This window comes from Emys orbicularis, chromosome 1, assembly GCF_028017835.1.
Source record: "Emys orbicularis isolate rEmyOrb1 chromosome 1, rEmyOrb1.hap1, whole genome shotgun sequence".
In the NCBI taxonomy this organism is placed as follows: domain Eukaryota; kingdom Metazoa; phylum Chordata; order Testudines; family Emydidae; genus Emys; species Emys orbicularis.
This window is the reverse complement of record NC_088683.1, coordinates 316,363,759-316,380,550: the sequence shown is the minus strand read 5'-3', so window position 1 is coordinate 316,380,550 and position 16,792 is coordinate 316,363,759. Positions and strand designations below refer to the sequence as shown.

Here is a 16,792-nt window from a genome sequence, read left to right as displayed (position 1 = left end):
CCAGTGGTGCTGCCCACACTCAGGGACATCAAATGAAGTTGTGGATCCTCAATCATCCCCTCTGAGAAACAAGCTCTAGATGTCTCAGGTTGGGCACCCAAAATTACAGACCACTTCTGAAAAATCTCCTGTGTTAGAATGGGTCCCATATGTAAAGATCATGCGCATCTAAGACTGTACCTGCCGGACAACCTCTCATTCCATCCATCTTCATGTAGCCAGGGCAACATTCATACAAGACAGTTCTGCAGGGTATAAATAAAACTAGATTAAATAAAGTACAAACGAAATGACACCATTTACTGGTAATTATCTTAGTTTTACTTTTTTACAAATTATCTACTTCTATTCAGTTTCCTTGGCTAGAGTTACCTAATCATCTTTTTTTTTTTTTTTTTTTAACATTCAGCAGCCTATTTTCTGTTGGTATCAAATCAGACCCTATTAAGTGGCTGCACTGTACTGTGTTCTGTAGCTACGTAGCATTTTAAATATACAACACATCCACAGTCATGAAGGTTGACAAGGAGCTTGGAATGGATGTGGGAGGGGAAGTGGAGCTAGTGAAGGGACTCGTAAAGGGGAATGATGTGATTGCAGTAGCAGGTGAAGAAAATGAATCTGATGGTGACATTTTGGCTAGGAGAGAAGGGATTGGAAAACCAAAGAGAAGATTACAGGAGGGATCAACAGAATCAAGGTTGAGAGGGATGGGGAGGATTATCAAAGCATGGACAAGCTTTTGACAGTGTGGATGAAAAGAAAAAAAGCACCAAGCTTTGGCAATAGTCTACATGTGAAGGGTAAATTGATGGTAATTAGAGTCATGAAAGCAAATAAGACCACCCAGGGATAATGTGAAGGAATGAAGGCAGGGGGTTAGGAATAGGCCCTGTGGGATGCTGACAGAAAGTGGGATGAGGTGGAGCCACTGAGGACAACACTGAAAGAGAAATGCAATAGGTAAAAAGGAAAACTGTTCAAGAACAGTGTTGTAAAAGCCAATAAAGGAGAGAATCAATAAAGATTGACTGGTTATGTTGAAAGCAGGGGAAAAATCAAGGAATATGGAGAAGACAAGGGAAAGGTCATTGGTAACTTTAGTGAGAGCAGTCTCATTTAGGGTGACCAGATAGCAAGCGTAAAAAATCGGGACAGAGGGTGGGAGGTAATAGATGCCTATATAAGAAAAAGCTCCCAAAATCGGGACAGTCCCTATAAAATTGGGACATCTGGTCACCCTAGTCTCATTAGTTAGAGTAGAGAGGGTGAAAGCCAGATTGTAACAAATGAAGGAAAGAGCTAGCAGAGAGGAAGTGAGAGCTTAGCCATGAAGGGGAGGATGGAGTTGAGCTGGAAATTGGTTAGTGCCTGATGTATAGTTGTTCAAGGAAATCACCTCACCTTTGAATGTATAAACTGTACTCAGAAGCAGGTTGGTGCTATGTAATGTTGCATTCAGCATTATGGATTGCTTTTTATTGTAGCTTATTGATTTGAAGGAAGTAACAGCCTTAAAATAGACATTTTTAACCAAATTCAGCCCCGCTGTAAATAAGCACAATTCTACTGAAGTCAATGGAGTTATGGCAAGGATGAATGTGGTTGCTAGAGGATAAAGAAACCCAGGAAATTACATGGACTTACTGAAACGTGAAAAGTAACATAAATCTCTAAACTCTTTCTTTTGCAGTTATTGCTTTTCAAAGTAATTACTGCAGACTGAATTACTAGAAAAACATGCAATCAGAGCTTTACATGATTTTTTTAATGCATGTGGCTCAAGGATCTCAGTTTTGAAGCTGGAAGCTCCCTAGAGGCAGCTGTGTGGGATCTTGTAGGTTTTTGTAATGAGTTAGAGCTGACATGCATCTGATGAAGTGGGTATTCACCCACGAAAGCTCATGCTCCAATGCGTCTGTTAGTCTATAAGGTGCCACAGGACTCTTTGTCGCTTTTTACAGACCCAGACTAACACGGCTACCCCTCTGATAGCTGACAAAGTATTAGCAACAAATACATTAAACTAAATGGCTTGCTCAAATTACTTGAACGTTGGAATTTTCAGAACTCTGGGATAAAAATCTATTTGAAGATGAAATAAAATCTTAAATCTTAAAAATAAAAAAACCTAAAAATGAAAGCAGACTGGAATAAAAACAACATTACAAAGCATGAGTTTAAAATGAGACTCTGAGCTACGTAATTTATTGCAAAGTGATAGCTGGTAAAGAACAAAGAGCTTTCCATTATAGAGAATTTGCTTTGCCATGTTAGATTTGTTTGTGCTATGAATGTAGGTTGTTTGACTCCCTATTTTCCCTTTTTAATCTGATTTTAAAATGAATCTATTTATTTTTCAGCTGGCGAAACCTTACACAAGACAATTCTAACTGAGCTTCAAAAAAGTTTTGTTCAACAGTCTGTAATATACTTCTCTGTGGATGATGACAATTCACTTTACGCCCATCCCCCAGAACTTTACATTGTGGGCTTCATATTCCACCACGTAGGTGAGCATGCAAACCTGGCATGGGTAGGACTAGATTTAGTTTGGAGAAGGTTTGTGCCTTCCCCGACTCCCGAGCAAGCAGCAATAGTGAAACCCGCTCTATCGCAGAGGATGCAACAATTGTCCTGCTTCCTCCCACCCTGTGCACCCAAAGATTCCCTTTTGGAGTGATTCCTGGCCCTTTCACAAGGAACACAAGTGTGGGGAGAGGGCTCCTTGCACCATTCCTCCCATGCCTCCTGCTCACCCATGCTAGAGTCAGACAAAACCTGGCTCTTGAGGAATCTCTGCCACAAACCAGCAATTAGCATGCATCTGCCATCCAGGGAATTGCTTTGTTATAAGAATATATACTTCTTTCAGAAAGAAAATATTCCAAAAGGAAACAGGAAAATATCCTGTGTGTTTTGACATCTCACTTAGGTTTTGATAACAGGAAAAGGGGGACTAAGCACCAATCAGACACTGCATGTTTACTCTTCTTCACCATATTCAGCAGAGAAAAGACTGACTCTGATATGAGTACAATTTATGTGAGGCAGAAAACTGGCTATAGAGCACAATGGACAAAGGAAATGCTTCTCTGGCCAAGAGCTACAATGCTGGTACCTTTGGGTTATCATATTACTTTTAACATACAGCATGCTTCCTCTGAGGACTGCTAGTAATTAAAGTCTGGCCAGTTCTTCCTTTTAGTATCCAAAGCCATATGTTCCCTCATGGTTGATTGCAACTAGAAAGCTGATGTATCAAGTGTATGTGAAGTGTGGGTAGATGTGATGGAGTGAGGGTTGTCAATAAGCCCGATGCTGAGGTAGGTGGAATGTGCAGCTTCTATTGAAATCAATGTAAGATGCAGTTGCTCAGCACCTTTCAGGTTGAAGGACAATTTAGAGGAAAAAAAGAACACCGTCCCCCGTCCGTCCCCCACATAGAGAGACATTGTATAAAATCCAAAGCAAAGTTGCCTTTACACTAATATCGCACTCCAAAAAACTTTCAGTTACGTACTTCTGCAAATTCAGCACATGGTGTGATGTTACTGAAGAGAAGTGACTCTTCAGATAATGATGTAATGCTGCGTTCCTAAGTAAAGAAAACCAGCTCTATGCCACTCCCATCTCACCCCCAGGGATACAGGGCATTCCCAAGGAAAGAGGGGGCATGGCCAGGGCATCTCTATGGATAGTCAAGCATCCTCTTGGGGCTGTTGGTGGCTGGCATAGCTCAGAGTGGCCCTGAGGCTTGTTTGCAAATTATCTGTCTTGTTAGCAGGCATAATATACTATTAAAACGACAAACACCTTTATGATCCAATAGGGCCCCTGTTTCTACAGAGCCCTCAGGTCAGTAGTTCAGCTGGGGAATTTGTAAATACAGTTGGAAATGGGAAATGATAGAATGTAGATCCTTTTGGTATCTTTTGTACATTTTCTGGATCAGAATATACAATCTAAAGGGAGTTACCATGGAACTGTTATAACTATAAGAAATAACATTATTTTTTAAAATGAGAAGGAAGCAAATTAATCTGTTTAGGAATAGTGGTAGTTCTGTTTTTGGCATTGTTCAAAATCTCCTGTTAATAATTACATTACTTTCGGCACCATCTAAATTATACCAGATGTTCTACTGTTACCACACAAAAAGTACCAGTATGCCTATCATTCAATCCAAATCCAATCCAAAGTTTTCCTCAAATCTACTCTTTCTAGTATTTGCACAACCCCAAAAGTGCCAAAGAAGAGCTCAGAATGTATGTGATATCTTTGTGTAACCGCACTGTCAATGAGTCCAAACTACACTTAAGGAATCTTATTTTGAGTACTGTAAAATCTCTTCATGGCCTCAAAATATTTCTTCTGTCATGTCATGATGTCTCTGGCCACAAAAAAATAACTCATGCTACCACTGTGGCTCAGCTGAATAATGATTCTCTATGTCATCTTAAAGCACTCAGCAGTCTTTCACTTAGAGGGTATTGGCAAGACATGACATAAATGAAGCAGTTAGTCTGCAGAAGCAGCTAACGTTCCAAAATCAGCTTTGAAAATGTCCACAGAAGTTCAGTCTAAAGCATTTTCAGGAAGCATCCTTCTCCCTAATGTGTCACTAGTGAAAGAAAGTGCTGTGCCAAGAAGACAGTGGTAAGGCAGGCTTTACATAAATGGTGAATAAATATCTTGGACAATTTACACCATGTGCTCTGAAGAAAATGGATGTCACTGTTGCATTGAAATGTCATCAGGAGGAAAAGGAAAGACTGGACGGGAGAAAGACCACAAAACAAACTAAAGTGCCTGGGAAACCCAGGCTAGATGTTGGAAGGATGATCAAACACAACTTCTATAGCACCAATCTGAGTCCTGGAAATTAAACTACATTGTCTCCACAGAATCTCCCAATCTTATGCATAACTGAGCTGATCAAATTGCATAAAGGGGAGACAGATCCTGACTCAGCTGCAGAAATAAAAAACCTTGCGAAAACATCAGTCTAACTCAAAATGGGAGGGTTAGAATTCTAGATGCTAAATTATATTCCAGAGAAGCTTCTGGAGATTCAAAGAGGTATCTGTGCCTATTCTGGTGAGAATGTCATTGTATCATTCGTGATAATGTTAATATAATACAGCTGTTAATCCGTGGCTCTTGGAGGAAATATGAAGTTTATAATAACAGAAAGCCCAGGGTGAAATCCTAGCCCCATTAAAGTAAATGGGAGTTTTCCCTTGAACTTCAGTGGGGCCCAGATTTTAGCCCTGATATCTCAACTGACCTTAGAGTTCAGAATTATTGGAATATTTGCACCACAAGACTAGATATTGTAAACTTTGCTTGATTAGTGTATCAAAAACATAACTGGCCCCATAATTCTATGTTATGCTGACACTGCTGAAAATATTTTCTGATAAAGAAAAAAACTGGAGGCCATATCCTCCTCCTCCATCTCTTCCCACTCTTTTTTCCTCAGGGGCCATTCCAGTGTTGTGTCACAAGATGGGATGTCTGTCAGGAATCTCAAGAAATGCAAAACAGTCTCATGAACTTCTAACACTGACCAGCACCAGTAGCAACCACAGTACAGGGTTGCTTCAGGTCTTTGCTGAGCTACTGTGAATTCACAAATCTAATTTGTAACAGTGTGAAGAACATTTGTGTAGGCATTTATATCATGCACGTCACCATGCTATCTAAGCTTCTGATGGGTTACACTTCTCTTAATGTGTGCACAATGCCCAGTAGCAACAATGTAGGTTGTGAGTACTTACTGAAGTCCAAATAAATTAATTAATGGGTGTTTGAGGCTTTGAGGGTTTACTTAGGAATTCTGGTTTAATCTGAAAGCAAAGGCTAAAAATGAATTCTAACGTTTAATTGGTTTTGAAAATAGGCATGAAGTAAAGGAAAGTGATAATGTTCCTTTAAATGGCTTGGAAAATGTCAGTCACTTCCTGTTCTGGGTGTTTGCTATCGTTATTTTTTTTAATACAATGGCTAAAATTTTCAACAGCTAGTTTCAACAGTAAGCTAGTGACTTACTGCATGAATCCCATTTTCAAACGTATTTTAGGCATTTAGAAGACCATGTCCCATGGACTTTCAATAAGATGTAGATGCCTAAGTGCCCAAATCACTTTTGAAAATGGAACTTAGGTGCCTAAGTCATAGAATATCAGGGTTGGAAGGGACCTCAGGAGATCATCTAGTCTAACCCCTTGCTCAAAGCAGGACTAATCCCCAGACTGATTTTTGCCCCAGACCCCTAAATGGCCCCCTCAAGGATTGAACTCATAATGCTGGGTTTAGTAGACCAATGCTCAAACCACTGAGCTATCCCTCCCTCACTTAGGCATGTTTGAAATTTTTATCTTAGATCTGCCTGACCAAGATTAGTAGTCAAATAACATATGTAATGATTTTTGCCATAGTTGCTGAATAAATTATCCAACCAATAGTAGTTCAGCAGCTAAAGAAAAGGTGGAATGCTGTAAAAATACTAATTGGATAGTTTAGTGGCTCTATAGTGGCAGAATGTGGCAGAATAGCTTTTTCTAAGGATACTGATTTAACCAGCTGTACTAGTCACTCATGGCAGCAGTACCAAGAAAAGCGGTGCAGGAAAAGTTCTGCATTGGCTTTTAGGTGCTTGGGTGAGTATGCCCCAAAGACAGTGCATGGCCAGAAGTGGAGGCATTAATGACTCTGATGGTATGGCCCTGAAGTGAAATTTGTCATCACCATCATGGGATAATGAAACAACTCATTTCATCTTGAAATTATGAGGTCACAATTACAATAAACGTAAAGAAACAAATTTCTCTAAGGTACTAAAAAGACACCAAAATCACTTAGACTTAGTATACAACAGACAAAATAACTTCACCAAATCCTTAGGAATATTCTATTCTTGTTCCATGTACATAGATAAAGGTGTGGTCTGGGCACAGGACTGGAGCCACGAAATACTGAATTCTGTCCCCAACTTGGATAGTTGCTCCCTTTGTATCACTGGACAAGTCACTTCAGCCCTCTGTCTCAGTTCTATCATCTTTAAATGCGTGTTGTGAGGATTATTTGGAAAGCACTTGGAATTTAAGTGCTTTGCACTATGTTGTCATTTTCCAAATTGCCATTGCTAGCAATGGGAGATCTGCATTTGAAGCAAGTATGTAATATGCCTCTAAAGAAGAAGAGTTCTGTAATAATAGTATAACATTTCTGTAACTATTGGATAGTCAGGAAACAAATAGCACTTACGCTTTCTTCCCACAGATAGCTCCCTGATACCAGTTTCTGCAGGTGCTGAAATATTTCTTTTTGGTGCCCATAACTTGCTGAAGAGCACAGACATTTGGACTGGAGAAAAAAAAAACACATAAAGTCATTGTACATATTTGAAAAAGTGTGATTAAAAATAGTTTTGAATACAGTATTCAATGGATAAGAGCCAGAAATGAACATCTGGTCCTGATTCCCAGAGCAGGTGTGATTTCAGTCAACCACTGTCCAAGCTCCTGACACCGCCCTATTGAGTTCTTTGGAAAGACCACACTCCCTAGAAGCAAGAGGTGATTCCCCCTGTCTGCCAGCCCAGCACTGTATCTCTAGAGAACAGTCACTGCCAGCTGTGCCTAATCAAGCTTTATTATGCATTGCATTTTTTTTCCCGAAGTGAATTACCATCCGCTAGGGACTGAACGGTGACTATTGCCGAGCTCTTTTCATCAAAGTTCATCTTGTGCACAGCTGTGTGGCTGTATGTCATGGGGAGGGGGAAGGGCAGAAAGCTGACTTTCTCTTTATCCAGGAAGGAACCCCCTCTTCAGTAACTCAATCAGCTATTTGGATTGCCACTGTCTGGAATGTCAAGAGCACCTAAATAAACAGCCTAGTAATTACACAGGACCAAAAGGTAAACTGCTGTATAAAAAAAGTCAGAAAATTCAAATAAGGAAAACTTTGTAATGTTGTTGTATGCAAAAGAGAAATTTCCTCAAAAGCAAATTTCCATTTTGTCTCTAATTTATATATTACAGTAATTTTTCTGTCGGCGTGTTAGAACATAACACTTTTCAAAAGAGGAAACCATTAAACTCTTATTTTACAAAGCCCCGTTCATCTTGTAAGCAGGGGGGCAAAAATCCTTTTGATTATTTAAAAAAAAACCCCCACAGAGCTAAACTATCTTTTACTAATAAACCTTAAAACAGATATGTTTAGTCTTCTTAATATTTACTCTGAGACAATTTGTTAAAATAAATAACTTCTAATCACTGCATTTCAGTGTCTTACTGTGCAATATTATTACAAAGCTTAAGGGGGAAGTGAACTTTTGAAAAGTACTCTAATTGTGCATTTACAAATTACCAGAGAACTGGGTAGAGTTCATACTTCTCACTACGAGAAAAAAAAAAGTACATGTTGTGGAATATACACTAATGCTGGTAAAATATTTAATGGGCCATGTTAAACATGTCTGATCACACATTATATCTGTTGTAAACTATAATTACTTTCAATGATACTGAAACACATGTATTTTACTTAGCTTCAGATATAATTTTTAGCTTTCAAACAGTTCATAAAGTTTAACAATATTTAATCTTATTTTGTATGGTTTTTCTACAAAAAATAATTTGGAAATATATTTCATACCATTTGCATTTTAGAAATAATATATTTGACTCACACTCAGTAAGAATGTACAGTGCACAAATCTCATTTTAATATTATGCCTAATCTTGAGCTCCGTGTAGGGGAGAGAACTTTAAAACACTCCTTTTAGGGTATTATAAAAGCGAAAACACGTACTTACCCCTGCTCACGTGCCCTGATTCGACTATGGGACAAAATCTTGTCATAATGAGCAGAAGAGTCTGCTGGATCAAAAGCAGACAACAAAAAAATGGAGAAGGTGGATAAAAAAAGGATCTTCATCCTTAATCCCCTGTTCCTCCTGCCTAGTCTAAGGAGAGAACTGGCAAAAAGTTTTGGAGAGCTCACAGTTTATATACATGCTACAGGGTTGTGGGAGGGAACATTGTATCAACCTGAGACCCTTCCAGGAATAGCAACTTCAAACTGCCAGCTTCAATTAGTTGAATTAATACCATTCATCAAACATGCAAAGCATGTGTCATCCCCCTCTCCCACCATTGTGACTAATTTTCTTTATTTTATAAAGAGCAGATGTTTATCATTTTGTTCAGTTGACACTTAAAAACAGCAGAGTAGTTAAAAGAATTTTAGAGCATGATTTATGATTTGATATTTAGAATACAGAAGCATCCAGCTGCCCCAGGCGGAATCAGAGTTGCATTGTGTTAGGTGTGGCACAAACACAGAGGGAGACACTGTCTCTGCCTCACAGAGCTATACCTCGCTTTTTTTACTGTGTTTTGTGTGTTCACTATTGTAACCTGAGTTCAGTCATCTTATTAGTGAAACTGATTAATGTCACTATCAATACTTGTCAATAACACTAACGTGAGATAGTGTTTGTGTGATCAGAAAAAGTGATATTAATACACTTATTAATTAGTAATATAATTTAATGATAGCTTAACTAGTGAATTAATTTAATAATAATAATGCTTAGTATTTACATTGAGCATTGTACAGACATTAATTAAGGCCTGGTCTACACTTAAAACTTAGGCTGATATAGCTACAGTGCTCAGGGTGTGAAAAATCCACACACACCCCGCGGGGAGTGCCATTGCCATGCTGACCCACCCCCCAGTGCAGATACAGTGAGGAAATGGAAGAATGCTTCCATCAACCTAGCTTCTGTTGCTCAGGGAGATGGACTTCCTACCGTGACAGAAATACGCACCTTGCATCACTGTAGTCTGCGTCTACACTACAGGGTTACAGTAGTACAGTTATGGCCCCATATCTATGGTGCTATAGCATCCATAGTGTAACTATGGCCTTAGTAGTCCTCACAAGCCTCCTATGAGGCAGGTGGGGCAGGCCACACCAATCTATTAGGACTCTTTGAGGGTGCTAGCAAGCATGTGGACAAGGGTGATCCAGCTGAGATAGTGTACTTGGACTTTCTGAAAGCTTTTGACACGATCCCTCACCAAAGGTTCTTAAGCAAAGTAGGCAGTTATGGGATAAGAGGAGAGGTCCGCTTATGGATCAGTAAGCAGGGCCGCCAAGAGCGGGTTTGGGCCCCGGTGAACAAATTTTTTTGGGCCCCCCAGCACGGGTGGACCGGCTAAACAGGGCTGACGAGAGGGGGGGGGGAAGTCGGGGAAGCCGGGCCCCGGTAATTTGTACCGGCTTCCCCCCCTTTCGTCGGCCCTGTCAGTAAGTGGTTAAAAGACAGGAAACAAAGGTAGGAATAAATCGCCAGTTTTCACAGTGGAGAGAAGTAAATAGCAGGGTGTCTCAGGGATCTGTACTGCGACCAGTGCTGTTCAACGTATTCATAAATGATCTGGAAAAAGGGGTTAAACACTGAGGTAGCAAAGTTTCCAGATCATACAAAGTTACTTAAGATAGTTAAGTCCAAAGGTGACTAGGGATGAGTTACAAAGAGATCACACAAAACGGAGTGACTGGACAACAAAATGGCGGAGGAAATTCAGTGTTGGAGAATATAATGCCAGCTATACATACAAAATGATGGGGTCTAAATTAGCTGTTACCACTCATCATGGATAGCTCTCTGAAAACATCTCTCAATGTGCAGTGGCAGTCAAAAAACAGAATGTTAGGAACCATTAGAAAAGGGATAGATAATAAGACAGAAAAATATCATAATGCCACTATATGATTCCTTCAATACTGCATGCAGTTCTGGCTGCCCCATCACAAAAAAGAAATATTACAATTGGACAAAGTACAGATAAGGGCAACAAAAATAATTAGGGGTATGAAACAGCTTTCATATTATGAGAGATTATTAAGAATGGGACTGTTCAGTTTAGAAAAGAGATGACTTGGGGGCGGGGAGAGGTATGACAGAGGTCTATGAAATCATGAATGGTGTGGAGAAAGTGAATAGAGAAGTGTTATTTACCCCTTAACATAACACAAGAACCAGGGGGTCATCCAATGAAATTATTGGGCATCAGATTTAAGAATTAGGTAAGTTAATGGAAGATAAGTTAATAGGTCTATCAACGGTTATTAGTCAAGATGGTTATGGACACAATGCCATGCACTGGGTGTCCCAGAAGCTGGGACTCAATGACAGGAGATATATCACTCTATAATTGCCCTGTTCTGTTCATTCCCTCTGAAACACTGTTGGAAGACAGGATTTTGGGCTAGATGGACCATTGGTCTTACTCAGTATGCCATTTTTATGTTCATAAGTGTCAGTTTTATTTGATAAATGAAGGAACTGAGGCAGAGAGGTGAAGTGACATGATTGAGGGCACATTCTGAGTCAGTGTCAGAGGACTGGACTGGAATACAGAAGTTCCTGACCCCCAGATCAGTGCAAATTTCTCCATTTCAACACAGAAATGTTTTTTGAATATTTTAAACAAATATATGCCTACAGTTTCAATTTATAATCCATCATTTATGAATAATGGGAAAAATGTTAACCCTAAGTTTAAAAGACCTACCATACAGCAGTTAAAGTGAAATAAAAATGGGTAATTATCACATTTTGAAATTAAACAAACAGGTGTGTATATATGTGGTGCAGGAGAGTGCAGTGCTCATGAAAAATGTTGGATTGACATTCCTGGGACTGAAGCTCTCTGTTTCACTACAGAACAGGTACAGCTTGGGCAGAGACAGTGGGACTTTCCCCAGACATAAGTACAAGGAGGGACCATATCTAAAGAGGAGAAGATAGTTCAGGATTATAATAATACATTGAACCAATATAGCACTTTATGTCTTCAAAGAACCAGATTCTAGATGACACCATGCAGGCACATAAAGTGCAGGGAGAAAATATAGAGAGCCCTTCTCTATTGCAGACAGAATTCCAATGCTTGTCCTACCTGCAGGTGTCATAGTACTATCAGTATCCCAAGTCCCTCCAAAGGGGAAGAGCGAAGGACATGTACTCACCTCTTCCATACCAGCTGGTGGCCCAGGGACAGTGATGGGGCAAGCATATGGTATAACTCTAAAATAGAAAGTATAGGAACTTCTTGGCATGCTCCCTCTAGTGCCTTGGAAAACTTCTATCACCCTCTCGTCTCTGCAGACAGCTTGCCTCTGGGAAAAGTCACAGTTGCGAGGCCTCTCCATTGCAATCCACAACTCTGGCTGTGCCTACCAGAGCCACTATATATAAAACCTTAATTAATTAACCTTTGTAGGTAAATAATATTCATGTTCCCACCTGTCAGGGATTGTCTAGATCATACTTAATCCTGCCTCAGTGTAAGGGAATGGACTATCAAGGTCCCTTCAAGTCCTACAATTCTAAGATTTTACAGATGGGCAAATTGTGAGATACGAAGGTTAAGTGACTTGCCGACGGTCAGAAAGTAACTATGCAGTGGAGCCAGAATTAGAATTCAGGAGTTCCTGGCTCTTCTATGCCCATTCTGCCTTGGCTTTCTAGACTTCCAAAAAGGTTGCCAATTAGTGCCACATATGACGTTCATGGATTTTGTGACTCAGAACTAAAGTGAGTTTATCACTGTGGTAAAGTTAATTTACCACAAAACAGCCATAAAGTGCCAATGCCTTTTGTTTATTATTGAATTGGGCTGGATTTGCACTTAGAATTTGGTTTTTAACTTCTTATGCATTGCCTGTTCCACAGTGGGCTGTACTTTTAAACTAGAGTAGGTATCATGATCACACAAATGTGTACCTTTCGAGTCTCATTTAAAATAAAAACGAACCCAAACCCTTAAATATTAAGGTCAACGGAAATGAGATTCAACCTTGATTTAAAAGAGATGCAGATTTAACGAGTTCAAGGACGCTAAGGACGTCAGGCAAATCTAGTTTCATCCCTGCAGCAAGCTCGTTAAAGTTGCTCTCCAGCTTCCCCTCCCATTTGGTAGACGTCATTTTCTCCTTGTTCCCTCTCCTGTGCTTATACTGTGACAACTTCAGTGGGGCTCACTAAGCATGAGGTGGAAGTCAATGTTGCAACAAGCAACATTGAGTTCCATTTACATAGAGGAACATCCTCCAGGTTTGGAGGAGGAGCATGCTGGATAGGGCAACTATTTTCAGGCTCTTCTTAACCTCTGGCTAGACAGATTCTCTCCCCCCACCCCTTCCCATAGAACCCCAGCTGAATGGACTTTGTATGGCTGGCTTTCTACCGGCTTGCAGGGAAAGTATTGGGCCTTGATTCATAGGCAGAAATCCCTTTCTAACATCTATTGCTTCTTTGCAGTTCTCACTGATGCTAATGGGAGCTGCACAAATGTACCAATGGGAGTGCAGATCCCATATTAAGCATTAAATCACAGCAATCCCAAAACTTTTTTGATTTCCATTCATATGTAAAGAGTAAAGATGAGTGTTAAATAACCCTCATTTCCATTTCAAATGCATCCAAAGAGAATTTAAAATGAATATTACATGCCTCACTTTTAATATATAGCTGCTTTAATATCAGAGGGGTTTCCCAGAGGTGGTAAAACAGCACAGCAAATGCTGGTGAAAAATATAAATATTAACTGAGTCAGATTAATCAGTCCCATTTAGAAGAAAATCAACCTTAATTTGTAGCATCCCTAGTGACATGTCATTATACTGTTCATTTGCTGGATAAGTAATATGGACAATGGTTATATTAAAAATAAAGAAACACAGATGCAAAGTTTTGGGAGAAAAACTTACACTCCTGTAAAAATCTCAATAATGCAGGTCAGCCTTCTGTTCATCTGTTCAAGTGTGGAATATGGAATTTCATATATCGTGTGGCTGCAGGAGTTTCCACAAATGCTGTTCAAGGAAGCTGTTGACATGGTGACCGACACAGATTTAGCCATGTCTAATAAAGGTTTTGTGCAATCCTGGAAAGATTTATACCTACACTTAACTGTAAGCACATGAATAATCCCATGGAAGAGTGTTTGTTTGTTTGTTTTAGATAGTCACTCTTTCCTGACAAAGCTTACCTCAGGCAACATTAGGAGAACAGTTAGGAACGTTACAGAAATAGTATGGTTGTGATTGACATGTGTACGTGTGTGCAGGTTTGAGGCCTTTGTGAGCCAAATGAAAACATAATTGAAAGGAATGAATATCTTTGACCTCCAACCCTAATATTCCTATAATGTTCATAAGCCATTGGCCTAATATTGCCTGCATTAAGCATTGTCGGGAAAGTGTGACTACAAATACACATGGTCTCCAACGGTAGATCTGCATTGCAGTTAAATACCAGCAGCTGGCCCGTGTCAGCTGACTCAGGCTCACAGCCCTCAGGGCTAAGGGGCTGTTTAATTGCTGCATAGAAATTTGGGCTTGGACTGGAGCCTGAGTTCTAGGACTCTCCCTGCTTGCAGGGTCCTAGATCCTGGGCTACTGCTTGAGCCCGAACATCTACACCACAGATAAACAGGCCCTTCTCCTGGACCCTGTGAGCCTGAGTCAGCTGACATGGGTCTGCTGCAGGTTTTTAATTGCAGTGTAGATGTACCCCAAGGGTTGTTGTGGATTCACCATCACTGGTCATTTTGAAGTCAAGATGAGATGTTTTTGTCTACAGGATATGCTCTAGTTCAAACAGAAATTAATTAAGGGAGTTCTATGAACTGTGTTAAACAGAAGGTCCAACTAGATGATCACAATAGTCCCTTCTGGTCTTATTACCTATGACTCTATGACTAAAGAAATTCTGTAAATCCTGGAAATTGTCATTTTATAATTAATCAAACTGACAGAAATTGTGCAATCTTACCAGTTAGCAAACATACGTTAAAAAAACATAAATTGCCATGAATCTAGAAAAGAAAAAAGGAAATAGGCTTCGTGAATCAAATTCCAGGTGAATAATTGTGCCCTATAAAATACAGAGAATTATATGATTAAAATAAATAACATACCCACACCCTCGAGCCCATATACATACCATTAGGTGTCACAAAAAATGAGATGTATGGCACACCAAAGTACTAAAGGAAACAATTATATGTTCAGTTTGTAATTTATAAACCAAACTACTATGCTGGTTAACCAATCCTGGGTTTATTCATCTGTAAGTATTAGCATTATATTTATTTTAATCTATTATTTAATTTTTTAACAATGTTATTGCCTGATCCCTTTGTTTATTTTGCCTGGCCTTATTACTTTCTGGAATATTGTACTTCCCAAGGCATATGGTCCTGAAAATCTAATTAAAAGTACATTAAAAATACTTTAAAAAGAAATAAGGGATGAAATTCCTTTGTTTTAGTGATGATTGCAAAGATTACACCCTATCTACAGCAAGAGAAAAGTATCAGAACAAATACAGGGATAGATCACAAAATTCATTCTTTTAACAAAATGTAGAGATTGGTTTCTGTCTTTAAAGTAATTTGAACAGTGTCAAGATAAAAAATTCAATGCATCTGTAGTAATTCTGACTAGTGCTACTTGTATTTCTCTGGAGACCTCTAGTGGAGAAAACCCAGTAATATTTATTTTCCCCTAAACACTTTGAATGTTCATGCTAAATAATTTGTTGACTGAATAAAAAGTGTTTAACTGAAAACAATTAGTTTAATTATTTCTTCAAAGGTTTAATTTTATTCCCTGACACGAAAATTCTTGAATTCAAATATTTAAGAGCTTGGCTAAGCAAACATTTAGGGCATGTCTACAAGCCTCTCAGCCCTTGTCAACCTTGAGGGGCTCACACTAGCACTCTAAAAATAGCTGTATAGACAGTGCTTTGAAGTTGCAGCTCAGTCGGGAGCTCAGGCTCTGAAGCCCACCCCACCTCCCCAGGCTTCAGAGCCGGAGCTGCAGCCACAGCTAGCATGGGTATGTCTCCTGGAGATGTCCCCTACGGGGCTCTAAGAAGAAGCCACCAAAAAGAGAATATCTGTGCAGAGTGGGTGTTGAACATGACCAGCTTTACGCAGTCATGATTTGCACCTACTTTATATTCACATTCTACAGTTGAAAATGACTACACGAGGCAGTGGAGAATCAGGCCGAGAGAGCTGTACTGCCATGGGAAGGGAGATCCATGAGAGTAATGCAGAGGCACCCAGAAAGGCCCAGACCCAGGAATGGAGCCTGGCTTCCACAGAAAGTCTAAGGCTCCCCTGGGTTTCGAGGATTCAAAAAGGGACTGGACATTTACATGGATAACACAAATATCCAGAGTCATGACAATAAATACTAAAGAAAAAATAAACAAGAGTGCGGAGAGGGATATGAACCCTCGTGCTTCAAGATTAAGTCAATCTCTAACAACTGGGGGTTAGAGGGATGGTTTCTCTGAGGACAGGTTGTCCCGTAACTCACCACCGCAGGGTTTCTTGCACCCTCCTTTGAAGGATCTGGCAAAGGCTACTGATGGCAACTTTGTTACCATCAGCCAACTATCTCCCTCCCATATCTGAACTAGTTAATATAACTACAATTAAACCCATAGTTCTTGGCACCTTGTTTAGATCCAAATATGTTTAATACATTTTGATGCATTGCCACAGTTGGCTGGTCCCTAAAGGGGAGTTGGGGCCCAGCCACACCTGTGACTAATCAGCTGACTCACAGGGATCAGGTGACAGCTGAGCTGGATGATATCCTGGTCCTCATCAAAGCCAGTACCTTAGGCCTGGTCTACACTGGGGGGGGGGGGGAGGGAGATCGATCTAAGATACGCAAC

The 16,792-nt window shown here is 39.9% G+C and overlaps 1 protein-coding gene across 1 annotated transcript in view; it reads right to left on the bottom strand.

Moving 5' to 3' along the window:
• The window catches only part of POSTN (periostin), a 48,719-nt gene extending 39,767 nt beyond the window's left edge, over window positions 1–8,952 (bottom strand). Inside the window, exons 1-3 of the mRNA XM_065407014.1 lie at window positions 8,831–8,952; window positions 7,273–7,371; window positions 181–245 (exon numbers count right to left, since the gene is read on the bottom strand). Of these exons, the coding sequence (XP_065263086.1) occupies window positions 181–245; window positions 7,273–7,371; window positions 8,831–8,952 (286 nt within the window). The remainder of the gene's footprint in view (window positions 1–180; window positions 246–7,272; window positions 7,372–8,830) is intronic.
• Between the last annotated feature and the right edge of the window lie 7,840 nt (window positions 8,953–16,792).